General features: G+C 40.7%; 1 protein-coding gene across 1 annotated transcript in view; it reads left to right on the top strand.

Moving 5' to 3' along the window:
• Window positions 1–4,730: 4,730 nt before the first annotated feature.
• Window positions 4,731–18,587, top strand: part of TMEM236 (transmembrane protein 236) — a 30,273-nt gene continuing 16,416 nt past the window's right edge. Inside the window, exons 1-2 of the mRNA XM_004425449.3 lie at window positions 4,731–5,178; window positions 17,547–17,619. Of these exons, the coding sequence (XP_004425506.1) occupies window positions 4,922–5,178; window positions 17,547–17,619 (330 nt within the window). The 5' untranslated portion in view covers window positions 4,731–4,921. The remainder of the gene's footprint in view (window positions 5,179–17,546; window positions 17,620–18,587) is intronic.

The raw sequence follows: 18,587 nt of genomic DNA, 5'->3' as shown, positions 1-18,587 counted from the left end.
GAGTAATGAAGGGTTTCACGGAGGAGAAAACCTTTAATCTGGGGGCAGAAGGATGAAGGCTACACTTTTTCATACCCTCCTATGAGATCAGGAGAATGCAATCAAGATCAACCCAAAATGCCTGGCCAGGAAACAGCTTTTCAGGGCTTTCCCCATCTCTGCTTTCCTCTTGGTTATTTCACTGCTGTTTAGTATTATCGATAAAGGGGTAAGGGAAGTGGAATTATTTTGTTTCTGCTGAGAAAAGAGGGAAAAAAATTGGTGGAGGAAAGATTAAAAAAATAGAGCACAAAATTTTTTTTAAGCCGGAGTTGCTTTGTTTAATTGATTTTTATTAGTCCCAAATTATTTTCTAACTTTTATGCTTCTGAAATATTACAACTATGCAAATTTTAATAAATAAAAAGTGAAAATCCTTTCCATTCCACCTCATCCATTCCCCAGGGACAGCACTGTTAATAGTTTGATGAGCATCTTTCTAGATTTTTAATTTACATTTAAATCTACAACTACTATACATATATATATTTTGTTTGTTTGTTTGTTTGTTTGTTTTTTTGTGAGGAAGATCAGCCCTGAGCTAACATCCATGCTAGTCCTCCTCTTTTTGCTGAGGAAGACCGACTCTGAGCTAACATCTATTGCCAATCCTCCTCCTTTTTTTCCCCAAAGCCCCAGTAGAGAGTTGTATGTCATAGTTGCACATCCTTCTAGTTGCTGTATGTGGGACGCCGCCTCAGCATGGCCGGAGAAGCGGTGCGTCGGTGCGCGCCCAGGATCTGAACCCGGGCCGCTAGTAGCGGAGCGCGAGCACTTAACCGCTAAACCACAGGGCCGGCCCGTACAACTACAATATTTTAAGACATAAATGAGATTGTGCCATCCATATTGTGATACACAGCATCTGCAACTTGCTTCTCTCTCCCACCCCTCCCCCCAACTCTCTACATCATGAACGTTCTTAGAACTATTCTTCAAAGAAAATGTCATTATGTGATACAGAGAAGATTGCTGTAGCAATAGAAAGATATTGCTTTGAGTCAATAGAAAAATTCGTACAGGCAAAAACTCACCTCCTCCGAGAAGTCTTCTCTGATCAACTCTGCTTTGATTCTTTTCAGTCCTCTCCTCTGAATCATCCAATAGTTTTATGTATTGTTTCTATATAATATTTGGCCCCTGCTCGTAAACATGTTCCTTTGTCTTATACTCAGGCCCTTTTGGTTGCAAAGAACAAAGACCCCGTTTTGTAAGAATATGCATGAACTGGAAAGTTCAGCAACAAAAGGACTGGTCTTTCTTGGTGTGCTTGCATCTTCCTTTAATCTGTTCCAGTCTTCTCACTTGCTCGGTTGGCTTCTTTCCTTTACTAATGCTTCTGTTCCCTCACCGTTTGGCTTCCATTCATTCATTCATTCAGCAAATCTGGATGTCGACTACATGCCAGGGTTGGTTCTAGCACATACAGTTTGGCTTGCTCTAATGCTGACTCCAAATCATGGCCTCCTTTAACTCCACTTATCAAATTCTCCCCACGTTTCTTAGTTCAAATTCCTAACAGTGAGAAAGTGATCGTCCCAGTTCATGCCAGGCCAAACCTAGAAGGCTGGACATACTGTCGCTCAGTGCCTGTTCATCCAGACAGATGTGGCTGGAGAAGAGGGATGGAGGACTGTGGGCAGGATAGCCCTTCACAGCCCTAACCTGTCCAGCTCACTCCATGAGTGTTCTCAGGTCTGACCTGTGCACTGGTGTCATCTCCCCAGCCAGAGCGTAAGTCAATGAGAACTGTCTCTACCGAGATCTGCACACTGTAAGTGATCAATAACCAATGTTAACACAATTAATCTTTCCTTTGCAAGGAGTTGGGCTCGCTGTGGGCAGAGGGCGAGAATCACAACCTCCCTCTCGCTCAAAGAAAGCACAGCCATTTATCACACATTCCAGAACAGCAGGGCACATCAAACGAGTTCTAACGCTCTTGGTGTTGTAAAGGTGAAGAGAGATTCAGAACCAGAGGAAAATTATAGGTGAGAAATATAAAGCGAGTGTCAGTTTTAAGTTCTTCTACGTGGAAATAAAAATTAAGCATTTCAAAGGGAATTCTAGACCTGGGCAAAAGTCCTTTTCCCTGGACTCAGGCTATTTTAATTCAACAACTATCCTTAAATGCTCAGGTCACAATTCCTATTAATACACAAAATTTGTAGAAGAAATTATAATACAACACAGCACTGATGATTCAGGAAAGAGAGTTAGGAGGTTAAAACATAATTTGTATCTAGTATCTTTTCAATAGAAACTTTTGTCAAGGGTGGTATAGAGAATTGATGTCAATTATATATGAGAAATAGTTGGTGGCAGGACTGCTGCTCGGATGGTTTTCTGCCCCATCTTTTCGTATTCTTGTCACCGTTCTTCCAAGTCTGTTCTTTTATTTCAGAGGACTTCGGCTAAACTTCAGTGGATTTGAAATTCCAGTTCAAATAAAATAACTAGGTGGCTTGAGGAAGTGGCTGACTAATTATCCTGTGGTGGGAGGGCAGGAGGCGTTAATCCTCAGAGCCACCACCAGAATCCTGGGTGCATCCCGAGAGCCAGGCAGCCACATGGTCCCTTCTGCAAAGGGCCTTGGGAGAGAGGAGCCTAGAGAAATATTAGCTTGCCTTAGCCTGACAGCGGGCACAGGGGAAGCCATCTAAAGAAGGAAGCACGGGGCTGGCTCCGTGGCTTGGTGGTTAAGTGCGTGCGCTCCGCTGCTGGCGGCCCGGGTTCGGATCCCGGGAGCGCACCGACGCACCGCTTCTCCGGCCATGCTGAGGCCGCATCCCACGTACAGCAACTGGAAGGATGTGCAGCTATGACATACAACAATCTACTGGGGCTTTGGGGGGAAAATAAATAAATAAATAAAATCTTTAAAAAAAAAAAAAAAAAAAAGAAGGAAGCATGTAGAAGGGATGAGAGTCAGTGTCTGCTCATCCGTGCTCTCCTCATCCCTCCTGCGCCATTTGTTTTAGCCGAGGCTCTCACCTCTTGCTCAGGCTCGTCAGTGGCTCCCAGCTGGCTTCCCTGCCTCCAGGGTAATGCCGCTGTCCTCCCTCCACACCAGCACTCACTCTTCTTTCAAATGATCAAGTGACTCCTCTGTTCAGAAAATGTTGCTTTCTCGTGGCCCCCCTCTCTACACACAAATACCCCAAATCCTTCACGGGACATTTGCATTCCGATCCCAGCGGATTTTTATAACATCGCCTTCCCCTACTGCCTGCCATGCCACACGAGCCTCCTAAACCATTCCAGCCTCCTTGTTTCTTTTTTCTACCTTCAATGTCACTGACACCCCAACATCCACATCCGTCCTCGTCATCCTTCTGTCCCTCCCCTTCCCACAGCCCAAAGAGGAAGTTCTCCTCCCTGTTACCATAGCACTTAGGTTATACTTCTGACCGCAGTTATTGTTGTTGTTCATAGCTTTCTTTCCTCCATTCACATGAGCATTTTCAGGGCAGGACCCTTCTGTCACTCATTCATCTTCCCCCCCATCACCTAGCAAAGTGCCCATCGCAGGTGCTTAAAAAGTGGTCTACCATATGATCCAGCCATCCCACTGCTGGGTATTTATCCAAAGAACTTGAAAACACCAATTTGTAGAGGTACATGCACCCGTGTGTTCATTGCAGCGTTATTCATAATAGCCAAGACTTGGAAGCAACCTAAGTGCCCATCAGGGGACGAATGGATAAAGAAGCTGTGGTATATATACACAATGGAATACTACTCACCCATAAGAAACGATGAAATCCAGGCATTTGTGACAACATGGATGGACATTGAGGGTATAATGCAAAGTGAAATAAGTCAGAGGGAGAAGGTCAAATACCGCATGATTTCCTTCATTAAGTAGTAGATAATAACGACAATAAACAAACACATAGGGACAGAGATTGGATTGGTGGTTACCAGAGGGGAAGGGGGGAGGGAGAAGGGTGAAAGGGATAATTCGGTACATGTGTGTGGTGATGGGTTGTAATTAGTATTTTGGTGGTGAACATGATGTAATCTATGCAGAAGTACAATGATGTACACCTGAAATTTTTACAATGTTATAAACCAATGTTACTGCAATAAACAAAAAATTAAAAAAAAAAAAGTGGTTTTCTAAAGAAGGATATCCATAGAGACAATTGTCTTTTAAATATTTGATGTGCTTTTGGACTAGATATAGATAGCTTCTAATGTGTTAATCCTGATAACAGGTTTCTAATATCACCATGTTAGTCACCTGAGCAGCAAAATAAAAATAACATTAATCTGTGTTACATAGCAATTAATGTGCAAGAACAAATAAATATTTCAAGTCCCAGGAAGAAGAATGGTTGGGAAGTTGGCAAAGTGAATCCAAACTCCCTTTTCAAGCACTTTGAAGAAAAATGAGGGGTAGTTCTCCAGTGTCAAGACTCAGGTCTTGGGTATCTCTCTTTGCCTGAATTTGCTTAGAAATAAAAATAGTGGATTGGATTATACCTATGCCTCCTCTTTTAACTCTAAAACTTGATTATTCCAATAGTTCTGTTTAACAAGTGTTAAATATTACATAAATGGTTTTTTTTTGTGCTCAACTTAGCAATAAAAGCTACATTAAAAGACCTGTTTTTACCAATGCTCCAAAGCATGTCCTGAAGTTCATTTGACTTCTAGTAACGGATGTACAAACACATTAAGTGATCACTTCCACAACTGTTCTGTTTCTTTAAGAGACCTCGGTTGTTAAGCTGGAAGATCATTGAACCATATGAGGGTCAATAAAAAGTCGCTGGTTAGTGATTTGAGTACAAGGAACTGGATCCTAGTTCAGTATCTGTGTCCGTATGCTGCTCGTGAACAAAGGGGGAGCGTTTGATCCTCATACTTCCTCGGAATGGCTTCTGGAAAACTAATTAAGCTCCTAGTTTTTGAGCTCCTTGAGTTTGCTGCTTTCTCCATTCCCACACTTGTGACTGTGGAACAGTTTGCCACTGCCTATCAAAGGACCACGAATATGCCTGGGAGAACTTATTATTGGCTGATTGTTTCCTGTTCGATTGCCTATGTGGCTTTAGTGACTCTGTTGATTTGGATTCCCATAAAAGTTCTCTTATACAAGAAGCGTCATCTTTACAAAAAAGTTAAAGGATGGTAAGTAAAAGAATTCTTTAGTGGGGAAATCCCTGTGATGCTTTCAAAGATATTTTCTCATGTACTATATGTAAGGATGTTAGCACAGCACAAATGTACAACATGCGAGATTATTGAGAAGTAATCATCACCATTTCTATAAATGTATTGATAATATGGTATCTTCCATATTTTTATAGGATCGTTTTTACTGACTGATAATAACAAATTACATGTGCTCATTAGATTGCAGTTAGCGTGAGTCTATGATACCCTGAGTAGTAAATGTTGGACCTGATTCCTCTATACACAAAACTGCATAAAGTTATCACAGTTAATTTACAGAAATCATAGTTGCAAGATTATAATATAGAATTTTACTTTTGTGCAAAACTGAAAGTACTGTCTATTTTTAAATTTTTACATTGTTTTGCAGGTCTAAGGTATCCTTTGACTATTAACCAACTTAGATTTTTAAGCAACTGGTTCCTTTACTTAGATTTTAAAAAATAATACTTTACTATGTTGGCAAATTCTATTACCCTGGTGGTGAGGAGGAAATACTTCAATAGTAATACAGAAATATTTTCAGTAAATTAAGATTTAATGTTGATTTAACTGACAGTTTACCTAATGACTGTATTGATCCATGTTAAGGCGTTGAGAACAAATAATCTCTGATACTAATTTGTTTTTCCTTATAGATCTTCAGATCTGATTCTTACTCATCTGGGATTTCTTTAATAAGTTAAATTTCCTTTTATATTGATCTTTTATTTTAAAGTCGACCAACATAGAACAAGTTTGAAAAGGAAGGAGCTGGGAATTTTAACACAAGCAAGGACAGAAATGTAAAAATAATAGATACAGCAGTATAGCTAGAAATACTGTTGGGAGGGTGCAGAAGGGGAGAGCTGAAGTGTGGCATTCACGAAGCACTCTTTAGGTACTGATACCAAATGCGACCCTGCCAACCTTGCCAGGGGACTTTCAGTTCCCCATGAGCAGAGCTCTTGAGGGGTTTCCAGAAATAAACCATTTGGTTGGCGCTCCTTTTATCAGCGGGATTTAGGGGTTTTCCAAACCTTCACCCAAAGCCTCAGGATCACCGAAGGGGTAGGTTTGGAGCTGTGCTGGGTCCTCCACCCCTCACACCCCCTAGGAGTTTCTCTGACTGTCCAGGACTCCTGGCTGGGCTAGGAAGTTTTGAGGGAACGGTGGGAGGTCTGGATGGCCACAGGGATAAACCACTGAGAAGCTGGCCCTTGCCAACCCGGGAAGGCACTCTTTGATCTTTTTTTACATTGGCTCAAATCCCTAGGACCCTAGGTTCTGACTGTCATTCAGGCAGCGAACCTTCCCATATCACTTATTATTATTATTAATATTTATTATTAAGCTATAATTGCTTTTTACTGATCACTTATTGTGTGTCATGAGACACATGTATGAATTTCATTTCATTCTGTACCACCTTGTGTAGTAGATATTTTCATGAGTTTATCATTATTTCTAAGAGGAAACTGATGATTAGAGAGGTTAAGTAACTTTCCCAGTCAGTTAACTAGTGAGTGGAAGGCCAGACTTTGGAGCTAGGTCTGTCTGACTCTGTAACTGGTACTTTCAACGACTACCATAAACTGCCTCTTTGAAGGGTGAGGTCCCAATCTCCTGCGGCAATCGAGAACAAGGAAGAGAGTAGTCTTTCATTTCCACTCCCCCGTGCACGTGTTTCCTTTCGTACGTCTGGTCCAGGTACTTCCCTGGTGCTAAAGCATCTTAGGCTGTCACAGCAATATATCTTTCAGTGATTTCTTTTGGGAAATACCCTTCCGGTCTTTTGTTTCTGTTTGTGGGTGTGTGTGTGGTCACAAGTGTTGGAAACAGTTTTAGATGTAGGACAGGTTATCTGTAATTTCACTGAAACTGAAACTATTTATCATGGCCTCATTCATGAGCACTATCATATCGTTATCTCTTAATGGCATAGAAGAGGAGAAGTCATTACTGAGCACTATTCTAGGAGCTTTATGCATTCTGTACTATTATATTTAAACTTTACAACAACCCAGTGAGGTACGTGCTAGTGTTCTCATTTTCTAGATGACAAAATGGAAATTGAAAGAAGTGATTAACTTTGGTGGGGCTGGGATTTGTGAGCCCAGATTGATCTGATTCTGTGCTATTTCCTTTATCTTGTGCAATTTTTCCTTTATTCTTTCTGACTTTGAATGCCAAGTGTGTTTCAAGAAAAATGCAGCTCTTTCAGTGTCAGCTATATTGTTGATGAGCCTGTATGAGTACCTCCCTGTAGGTCCACGTTAGCATCATGAGCCTTGTGGGGCTGGTCTTCAGGAGAAAGTGAGTCATCCAGCTAGCAAAGGGTGTGGCCTGGCAAAACAGCTGAGAGACGCAGACCTGAGTTCACATCTCAGCTTTGACACTGACTGTCAGACCTTGTGTGAGTTCTTTAAATTCTTTGAATTTTAGTTTTCTCATAGCAAAACAGGGACAACCTAGTTTCATCGTTGGAGTGTTGTTTTGAGAAACTGAATAAGATTGTACATGTTGAGTTACGAGCATTGTGCCTGGCACATAGTGAGGACTCAATGAGTTATTACTTCAGGCTGAATTTAGTATTTCTATTTAAAACATGATCTTGGGGCCAGCCTGGTGGTGTAGTGGTTAGATTCATGTGCTCCACTTCGGCACCCCGGGGTTCACAGGTTCAGATCCCAGGTGTGGACCTGCACACTGCTTGTCAGGACATGCTGTGGCAGCGTCCTACATGCAAAATAGAGGAAGATTGTCACCGATGTTAGCTCAGCGACAATCTCCCTCAGCAAAAAGAGCAGGACTGGCAACAGGTGTTAGCTCAGGGCCAATCTTCCTCACCAAAAAAAAACAAAAACAAAAAACGTAGTCATGTTTAATCCTCAGAATGACTCTGAGAAGTGGTAGAAGTGATGATAAAACTGAAGAAAATGGTATGCTATAAGTGATACTCTTTGAGTTTGAAGAATCTCCTATCTCTTTTATTCTTTGAGAATAATGAGGGCCAATATAGTGATATCACAAATATTTTATTTTATTTTTTTTGGTGAGGAAGATTAGCCCTGAGCTAACATCTGTTGCTAATCCTCCTCTTTTTGCTGAGGAAGATTGGCCCTGGGCTAACATCCATGCCCATCTTCCTCTACTTTATATGTGGGACGCCTGCCACAGCATGGCTTGATAAGCAGTGAGTGGGTCTGCGCCTGGGATCTGAATCTGCAAACCCCCGGCCACCAAAGCAGAGCATGCAAACTTAATCACTATGCCACCAGGCCATCCCCTACAAATATCTTATATTTTGCATATACACAGTGCTTTTGTGTTTCATTTTCGCTCTTGACCTGCACTCCAGTATTGTGAAGTTGACTGTGTGCATATAATTCCCATTTTATAAGGCAAGAAACAATGTCAGAGAGCTTGACATACATCTTAAGTCAACAGTAAAGTCTGAACTTTAATCCAGTGCTCTTTCCTTCACTCTTGTTAAACACTTACTCATTCTTTTAGAATGATTGTTTCTTTTTAGGGATGTTTGTCATAATTCATAATAGACTGGGGAGATGGCTCAAGGAATGAAGAAAAGCTATTCATACACACACCAAATTGTATATCCCCGTAAATAAGAGAAATCCTTTCCTGAGATATCAGCGAATGTGGGAAACCATTAAGCTACAAGCCTGGCCCGAAACTGGCGCAGATCTCCATGGAGAGGGTACCCTGGGGTGGGATAATCCTGGAGGACTTCTGGGGATTCCCAGACTGCCATGAGACCAAAGTCTATGTTTCAGGAATTCCCTGATGTCCTTCGGAATACAATTACTTTAGACCATGACATGTCAGGGATCCTGGGCAGTGCCAAGTTGGAAGGATGCCAACATTTTGGACTACATTCTACCTTTCGTAAGCCCTTGACATATTCAACAAGATTTTGCTGTTGATTACTTTAAGGGAGTGGTAGTGACAGTAATTGTGGTCATAGTCATAGTAAAATAAGAGCAAATGTTTACTGAGCAGTTACTGCCCACCAAGCATACTTGTAAACACGTTGCCTGTGTTATTTTAGTTAGTTGTCTGACTTTTACATGTCAGAACATCTACAGTGCCCATTTTACAAGTGAGGAAATCGGGGCAGAGAGGTGAAAAGTCCACACAGCCAGTGAGTGGTGGGGCCAACACTGACCCCAGGTCTGTCTCTAGAGCCTGGTGTCTTGAGCACCTTACCATTCCACAGCAGCAATAACATCTGGGCACCTCTGGACAGACTGGCTAACCTGGAGGAAATAGAGCTTGCTCTTTTCAGCACCTCTGAGAAGGTCATCGGCAAGTTATCACGAACTAAACATTGGTGCTTAACAGTTCCTCGTACCCAGAACACTCCCCCTTCTCTCAGTGGGTCTGTCATCTTCTTAAATACTCAGTAGCAAAAATTTGGTCGTACTTGACTGCAGGCTTTCTCTTCCTTACCCCTCCATGTCCAGTAGGCCAGCAAGAGCGTAACTCCTTTTGCCTTTCCCTCCCACCATATGCCATAAGTCACCAGATTCTGTCAGTTCTTCCTTTTTCATCATTTTTGCATCAGCCCCTTGTTCTCCATGACTGTTTACCCATTTCCTGGGCCACCACACACTTGAGTTTCTGGCATGGTTCCCTAAATTTTCAGATAGTCAGATCATTTGTCCTGGTTGTCTGCATTTAAGGAAACATGCAGAGCGTTTTATTAACTAACACTTGGGGCTCTGAAGGCCTTCACCAACTGATGTCTTGCCTTTCGCTTCTTCTGTTCTCCTCCTTCCCTCCCGGTCCTCATTGACAGAGTAATAATCTTCTTGAACAAAGTTTTCTGCACGCCAGTTCTACCCCTTAAAAATCTACTCCCTTTGCTTGTGGAATTCAGTGTTGACACTATACCACAGAATCCTAAAGCCAGAAGACACAGTAGAGTTTATCTACTACACTATTTCTCATGATACAGATGGACAGTCTGCTTCTGATTTCAAAGGGAACTCACTACTTTTTGTGTCTCTAATTATTAGAGTAGTCTTCCTTATTTCCTTATATTTAAATAAAATCTGCCACTGTGTAACTTCTTCCCCATCTCTCTTGTAGACTCGCCTCCTCTGCCCTCCCTTTATATGCCAGTGAATTTGGCCAGGAGCTCTACCCTGGCCCTTGATTTCCCCTTTTTATTGCTTTTCAAACACTCTCATTGGCTCTCATAACATAAACTGTCACTTGTATGATGGCAACTCCCAAAATTCTGTCTCCAGGGGTGACTTCTCCTCTGAGATCACTGTATCTATATTAAAGCTTTTCAAATATTTGAAGAGAGCCACGTCACTCTGCCATCTCAACCACATCACATCCCAGTCTGCTAAGCCTTCTCCTCTCCAGTGTCCAGGTTTCATTGGTTAATCTTGTCCTGCGGTTTCTGGACCTTTTACTCTTTTGTACGTCTCCTCGGGATGCTGGCTGACTTGTTAAGGTCTAGATGTGATCTCAGGGATACGCTGATGACCTGTTGATGCAGCTATTGACTTCAGCTATTGACATGATGCTATTGTCTTCAGTTGCAACTGTGTCACTTGTTTCATAACTGAGGGTGCGATTGACTAAAACTCCTGGAAAAAGTTGCTTTCAACGCAGGGTTTCCTCATCTTGTACTTAGGCAACTCCTGTGAGCCTGTAAGTGCCTTAAAGCCAGCCTGTGTCTTACGTGTCTTTCCTTAGAACAGAGTATATACACACATTTAACAACAGGTTAGATGAATGGGTGGATGGATAAATACTTGGCCTATTTTTTTAAACCCGAACTCAGTAATTTACTCTTATCCCTATTGGATATCATTATATTGATTTTAGCCATTTTTCTAATCAATTGCAATCTTCTGAATCCTGATTGTGTCATTCAAAATGCTAGCTGTCCCACTTGATTTTATGTCATCTGCAAATAAGATAAGCATATCTTTCTTATCTCCCTTGGAATTATTAGTAAATGTGTTAGATGGCGCAGTTTTACTAGAAATCCTCCTGGTTACCAGTGATCCACTAGGCACTCTCAGGGTTTGTTAGAATAGCTATGAATTTACCTATTTGAATTTCTTTCTGGTTCTCGTTTCTCCTACACTCAGTCACTCTTTTAATAAACATTTCTTGAGTGGCCGTTGTGTGTGGCAGACCTATCCACATGTGGACAGCAGGTATACTAGTTACCATATCCTAGGACATATTCAAGACCGTCCACTCCATGACCTTTATTTACTTTTCCAAACCATGGCCCTACACAGATTCTTCATTCTAACCAGCGTTATTCCCAGGCTACTGTAGGAGAATACCTGCCTACATTAGGTTTGGTCTCCTTCATCAGGGGGCTGTGGAGACTGTACAATTACACATGAAAAAATTAGAAAGTAATATAAAACTATATACACTAAACAGTGTGTGACCCACCACGAGTTCTTTATTAGCCTGGAGAAGAGAGTCATCAAAGCTTAATACTGACAGTAGGGAAGGTACACTTTTTGATTCATCCTCCCTTACCCCCATCTCACCCCATCAGCCCATCACAAAGGCCTGCACTCAGCAGGTGTTCCATACATGAGGTTTGTGGACTCAGGTTTATTAAGAGATCACTGTGCTTTGGAGTAGTCAGAGAAAGTCTCACAAGGAAAGCTGGATGTAAGCCGAGCTTGGAAAGATGGGAATGGGGAGACATTCCAGAGGCGGTGGTGAGTATGAGCAATGAGCTGATGTTAGGAATAAGCATGGATTCTTTATGGGGTGGGAGAGGACCAACTTTCTGAGAAAGTAGGGAGTAGAGAGAAATCGGGTAGGCAGTATTGCAGAGTGGATAGGAGCAGGAGTTTTGGAGTCAGAAAGACCTGGATTAGAACTCATCTTTTATCTTCTAGCTGTGGGATCTTGGGCAAATTAATTAAACTTTCATCATGAGTTTCTTCATCTATAAAATAGGGATGATACTTACTCAGAGGGTTGTTGTGGGGTTTGAGTAACATCTGTAAAATGCTTTCCTACAGTGCTTAGCAGGTAGTGAGCTCACTAGGGTTAGTAGAGAGTGGGAATGTTATTGTTACATGTTGGAGAGTTCAAGACAGGTGTGGGGAGCCTTGAAAGACAGGTGGCTTCTTCAAATTTTCCCTCTTGATAGGGGCACCAGTCATGTCGCATTAGGGCCCACCCTAACGGCCTTGTTTTAACTCATTATCTCTGTAAAGACCTTATTTCCAAATAAAGTCACATTTTGAGATACTGGAGGTTGGGACTTCAACATGTCTCTTTTGGGGGATATAATTCATCCAATAACAGTCTGCACTCTGGCCCCTCAAAATTCGCGTTCTTCCTTCATGCAAAATAGATTCCCTGCATCCCAACATCTCCAAAAGTTTTAATCATTCCAGTGTCAACTCTAAGTTTCAAAATCTCATCTAAATGTCATTAACTCAAAGTCTCCAAACTCATCATCTAAACCATCCAAATCAGTTGTGGATGAGAGTCTGAGAGTCAGGGTGTGAATCATCTTGGGGCAAAATTTGTCTCCATCTGTAAACCTGTGAAACCAGGCAACAAGTTATTTGCTTCTGACATAGAATGGTGGGACTGTCACAGGATAGACATTCCCATTCCAAAAGGGAGAAATTGGAAGGAAAAAAGGTTATGGGTCCAAGCAAGTTTGAAACCCATCAGAACAAATTTCATTAAATTTTAAGGCTTGAGAATAATCCTGTGTGTCTGGACGTTCTGTCCTCTGGGCTCAGCAGGGTGGGGGCTCCGGCCTCTTGGCCATGGGCAGCAGCCCTGCCCTCTGGATCTGAAGAGGGAACCTCTGGGCCTGCGGTGACAGTGGCAGCTTCCCTGGCCTCTGAAGTACTGTCAGAGTCATTGTTCCCTTTTCTAGAAGGATAATACCATTTTTGCAGCCAAAGAGCTCTATCAGCCCATTTCCTGCCTATTGTATCCCAGAAGTCTTGCAGCCTTCCTTCATTTTGTCCCATCTCTGTCCTCCTTCAGTGCAAGCTGTCAGTGTTTCTGCTGAGATGGTCGATTGGATTCACAAGCCACCACACCCTTAGTGTTCTCTCCAGCACATGCTGTCTCATTTTTTGCAATAAGGATAGGCTGAGAATTTTCCAAATCTTCAAGTTCTGGCCCCTTTTTGCTTAGCAATTCCTTCAATTTGTCTCTCTCCCTTGCATTTTACTATACTCGGCAAGAAGAATTCAGGCAGTGCCTTCAACATTTTGCTTAGAAATCTCCTCAGCTAAATATCTGAGTTCATCGCTTACGGGTTCTACTTTCTACCCAACAGAACACAATTCAGTCAAGTTCTCTGCCACTTTATAAAAAGGATCACCTTTCCTCCAGTTTCCAATAACATGGTCTTCATTTCTGTGTAAGACCTCACCAGGAGCACCTTTAACATTCATATTTCTAGCAACAGTCTGTTCATGACAATATATGTATTCTCTAGGGGGACAGAGGCTTTCTCTACCTCTCTTCCTTTTCTTTCTGAGCTCTCACCAGAATCTCTTTTTCTTTTTCTTTTTTTTCTTCTTTACTTTTTTCAATTATTTAATTAATTTTTTTGTTTATTGCAGGTAACATTGGTTTATAACTTTGTATAAATTTCAGGTATACATCATTATACTTCTATTTCTGCATGGATTACATCATATTCTCATGTTCACCACCCTAAAATTTATATGGAACAATGAAAGACCCTGAATAACTAAAGGAATCCTGAGAAAAAAGAACAAAGCTGGAGGTATCACACTCCCTGATTTCAGAATCTCTTTTAATGTCCATGTTTCCACTAACAATCTAGGCAATCTAGCCTTTTTCTATCTTGCATCTTCAAACTTTTCCAGACTCTATCCATTACCCAATTCCAAAGCCACTTCCACATTTTTAGGTATTTGTTACAACAGCCCCCCCACTTCCCTATCGCAAAATCTGTATTAGTCTCCTAGGACTGTGGTAACAAAGTACTTCTAATTGGGTGGCTTAAACAAGAGAAATTTATTGTGTCATAGAAGTCCAAGATCAAGGTGTTGGTGGTGTTGGTTCCTTTTGAGGGCTGTGAGGGAGAATTGTTCCAGGCCTCTCTCCTAGCTTTTGGTAGTTTGCTGGCACTCTTTGGCATTCCTTGGCTTGTAGATGCATCACCCTGATCTCTGCCTTCTCTTCACATGGCATCTTCCTGTGTTTCTTCACGTAGTCTTCCCTCCATACATATCTGTCTCCACATTTTCGCTTTTTTCTAAGGACACCAGTCTCATTGGATCAGGGCCCATCCTAATGACCTCATTTTAACTTATTACCTGTGTAAAGACCCTATTCCCAAATAAGGTTACATTCCTAGGTACTGGGGGTTGGGACTCCAACATATCTTCTTTGGGGGACACAATTCAACCCACAACACTCATTAATAAATTGCAAGCATATGCTTGTAGTAAGTCAAGATTTTCAAATACAGGTTATCATTATTTCCGGTTAAAACACAGACTTGGATTGGTATTCATTTATAACTATTCTCTCCATTCAGTTTGTATTTATTGAATTCCTACTATGTGCCAGACATTCTCTAACATTATGGGGTACTTGAACTTGAAGGGATGAAAAACAAGTTACATCTCTATTTTCACTAACCTCTAATTGAAAGCTAGCATTTCTTTCCAATATGAATGTTGGTAACAAACCATAGTAGTATTAGCAGGACCTGTAACTTTATTACGTAGATTTTTCATATCATGTATCATAAATCTTTTCATGTCACATTGCAGTTGTTGCAGATACTTCAGAATATGGTTTGTAATCTTCACTATCTTGAAATTATGAATAATTACAGTTTTCCCTAGATCTTGAGTACTCCAAAGAAAATAAGAAGACAGTGTGTTCTTAGATAGGCATATATATTACTATACCAAAATTTTAAAAGAATTTTGATAACTGTATTCAACATAATTGCTTTGTTTTGTAAGTCTGTGTATTTTATGCATTTAAAAATTCTATTCTGAGATGGGTCTATAGGATTTACCAGATTCCCAGAAGGTTTGTGGCACAAAAAAAGGTTCAGAGACCTTGTTCTAGATGCTAGAGATAAAGTAATGAACAACTCAGATAAGGTCCCTGCTCCCATGGAACTTACCTTGGGGATGGGCAAAGAGAGATGTGACAAACAATAAACAAGAAATCATCAGCAGAATTTCAAGTAGTCATTGGGCTGTAAAAAAATATATATATCTATATATCTATATTTATTTGGATGACAACAGGAGCCAGACATGGATGATCCAAGAGTAGAGAGTCCCTGGCAGAGAGAATAGCCAGCGTATGACTCAAAGGTGGGGCAAGCTTGGCGTGGTCATAAAATAACCAGAAGGCCAGTATAGCTGGAGTTAAGTGAGTGTCGGAGGGGAGGCAGGTCATTCTGAGTGAGGAGGAGAGTAGGAGGAAACAAGAGAAACCACATCACGTAGAGCATGTACTGTAGGGTAATAGGTTTCAATTACTCATCCATTACAGATTTTTAAAAATCTCTAAAAATACACAAATATACGTATTTTGTGGTAAAATACACATAACATAAAATTTATCATCTTAACCATTTTTAAGTGTACAGATCATTGGCATTAAGTACATTTACATCAGTGTGCTTCCATCACCACCACCCATCCACAGAACCCGTTTCATCTTGCAAGACTTCAACTTTGTACCCATTAAACAATAACTACCCATTCCCCATTCCTCCCGGCATTGGAGATTTTTGAGCAGGGCAGAAACAAGATGTGTTTTACATTTAAAAGATATGATGTTTTGCTCTGTGGAGAAAATGTTGCTAGACACGAATAGAAGCACTAAGAGGAAACTGGGTAGGAAAAACTGCAAATGAGAGATGAACCACGGTGTTAGCAGAGGATAGATTCGAAACGCATTTTGGCAGTAAATCAGACAGGATTTCATGATGATTGGAACAGGTATGGAGAAGGACATGGGTTCTTTCTCAGGCTTGTTAAGTCTGAGTTGCCTGTTAGACATCCAAGTGGAGATGCCAAGTAGACAGGTGTACAAGTCCAGAGCTCAAGACAGAGGCTAGTACATATAAATACATGATGTATATATTATGATATATTTGGAAGTTATGGGTAAGTGGATACTTTTAAAGATGTGGGATTGGCTGAGATAATCAAAGGAGATAATATAGATAATGAAGAGGAGCAGGAATAATCTCTGGGTACACTCATCTTTTAGAGGTCAAGCCAAGAAGATGACCCTATGAATGCTCTAGTCAGTCTCACAGAGCTGGGTGCTAAAGGAATCTGGATATGGGCTCAGAAAAGGAGGCAAAGCTACCAGTTCTAAATCCTGTCATACTTCTGGTTTAGCAGGTTGTACCGGGTCTGGCTATGAGAGAGGGGCTATCCCACCTCCTATATTATATCTGTACCTACAACATCTACCAGGGGGCTGGGATAGAGGGAGGCGTGGCAAGACCAAGGAGAAATTCTCGGTAATTTGAAAGACTCCAGCAATTTTTGTACTTAGACACACACTATCCTATAAACGTAATTAATATAATATGTATTTAATTAAGGAAAGAGGAGGTAAATATTTTGTTATAGAAAAACTTTGAGTATATTTTGTCTTCCCATAAATTGATGATGCTAAACATATATTTTAATTCTCTCTGTCATAAGATAGAATATTATATATATATCTCAATAACTATGTGATTAATTGATCATGCAAGGTTTAAGAAGTGGTCCAAAAACAAATTTAAAAAATGATATGATTTTCATGTATATATGATTTTTTTTGGTTCAAGTAAAAAAATATCCAAATGTTTTCACTTTGTCATCCCTAAGTATCTAATAGTATATCATCTCTAAAGGTATTTTTCGAGCAATTAATTTTACATCATGGAGCTTAATATAACTTGAGAAAGTCAGGCTGTTCTTTTCTTCAGTGGGTCATCAGATCCTGAACTCTTGGGCAGGATTCTGATTCATGAATTATGAAAATGTTGAATGTCATTTGTCTTGCACTGTGATGCTTTTGTGATGCTTTTGTTAACAGATGCACTGTTATCTCTGGTCTGTTAATTACTTGGAAATCTCTCATCCTGTTGTTCTAGAAAAGCGTTCTGGTTTCTGCACGTGTTCCCCTTTGCCATACTCAAACATTGGGAAATGGAAATAGGGAAGCAGTAGCTTCTTAGAAAAACTATAGATGAATGAAACAGGAAGTGCGAAATTAGCAAAATGACAGGAACTGTTGATCTTGTACATTACGGCTTTTGCTTATTTTTTCTCTTTTGCTAGGAGACCTGTTATGATGATGTGTGTAGTGCTCACCACACTTCCCAGCTTCAGCTTTTCTGTAGCAGTAACTGAGGTATGGAATTTTCATTTCCTCTGCGGCAAGATTTTAAAATTTCCTCTGTTATTGGAGTTTGATAGAGCCGTAAGCCAAACAAATACCTGAAAGTTTATTTTATCCAGTCTTCTTCCGTGTTGTAGTGTGTAGATGTAAAGTACTAAAATCATCGTCACCTCTGCGATGGTGGAGGAAGGTCTAGCAGCCAATTTGAAAAAAATCGCGTCTGTGTTGGTGTGTGAGAGACAGGAACGTCACTTCAAAATAATAAAAAAGCAAGGAATTTGAGAGTAGGTCCACATTTGTTTCTTCTACTCTGATGTTATGCATGAGTGTCCTCAGTTCTAAATGGAGGGGAGCAGTATCCAAGGGAGCAACCACTCCCACTCTAAGACCTTTAGTAATATGTCCATTGACAAATAATTTGCACATGATATCTATTTGAAAATAACTGGGAGTTTATGTTTCAAGTAAATGTAGCTTCAAAAGGACTCTAATGGATGGATGTCTGCAGCTCAGGAATATTACAGGCAGAACTTTCAGGCTGTAAGAACTTTATTATCCAAGAAGTTCAAAGAAGAATGCCCTACTCATCTTATTAATTTGCAAGGTGCTGTGAAAGATATAATTTTCACTTCCCCGAGTGCACAACTTCAATTACTTTGTGATATTTCATTTCTTTGTTGTGTAGATATTCATTAAGAGCATATTACATGCTAGGCACTGTGGACAGAGAGCAGACACTGGGGATAGAGTGCTCAGAAAATTTATGACCTTCAGTAATTATTTATTGACAGTAGAGAGAAAAATAAAGTCAATTAGAACAGGTGTGATAAGTGTTGTGAGAGAGGTGGATACCAGATAATATATAATATCATTAGAAATTACGTGATTGTTAGAATATCTCCTAGGAGCTACATTAGGACAATGTATGAATGCATAGAATAACCTTGGAAGGCCACACATGTGTACTTTGTATCAAGCTG

Source organism: Ceratotherium simum, chromosome 32 (genome assembly GCF_057802395.1).
Source record: "Ceratotherium simum simum isolate JZ-2026a chromosome 32, ASM5780239v1, whole genome shotgun sequence".
Taxonomy (NCBI): Eukaryota; Metazoa; Chordata; class Mammalia; order Perissodactyla; family Rhinocerotidae; genus Ceratotherium; species Ceratotherium simum.
This window is presented reverse-complemented; position numbering and strand designations above follow the sequence as displayed.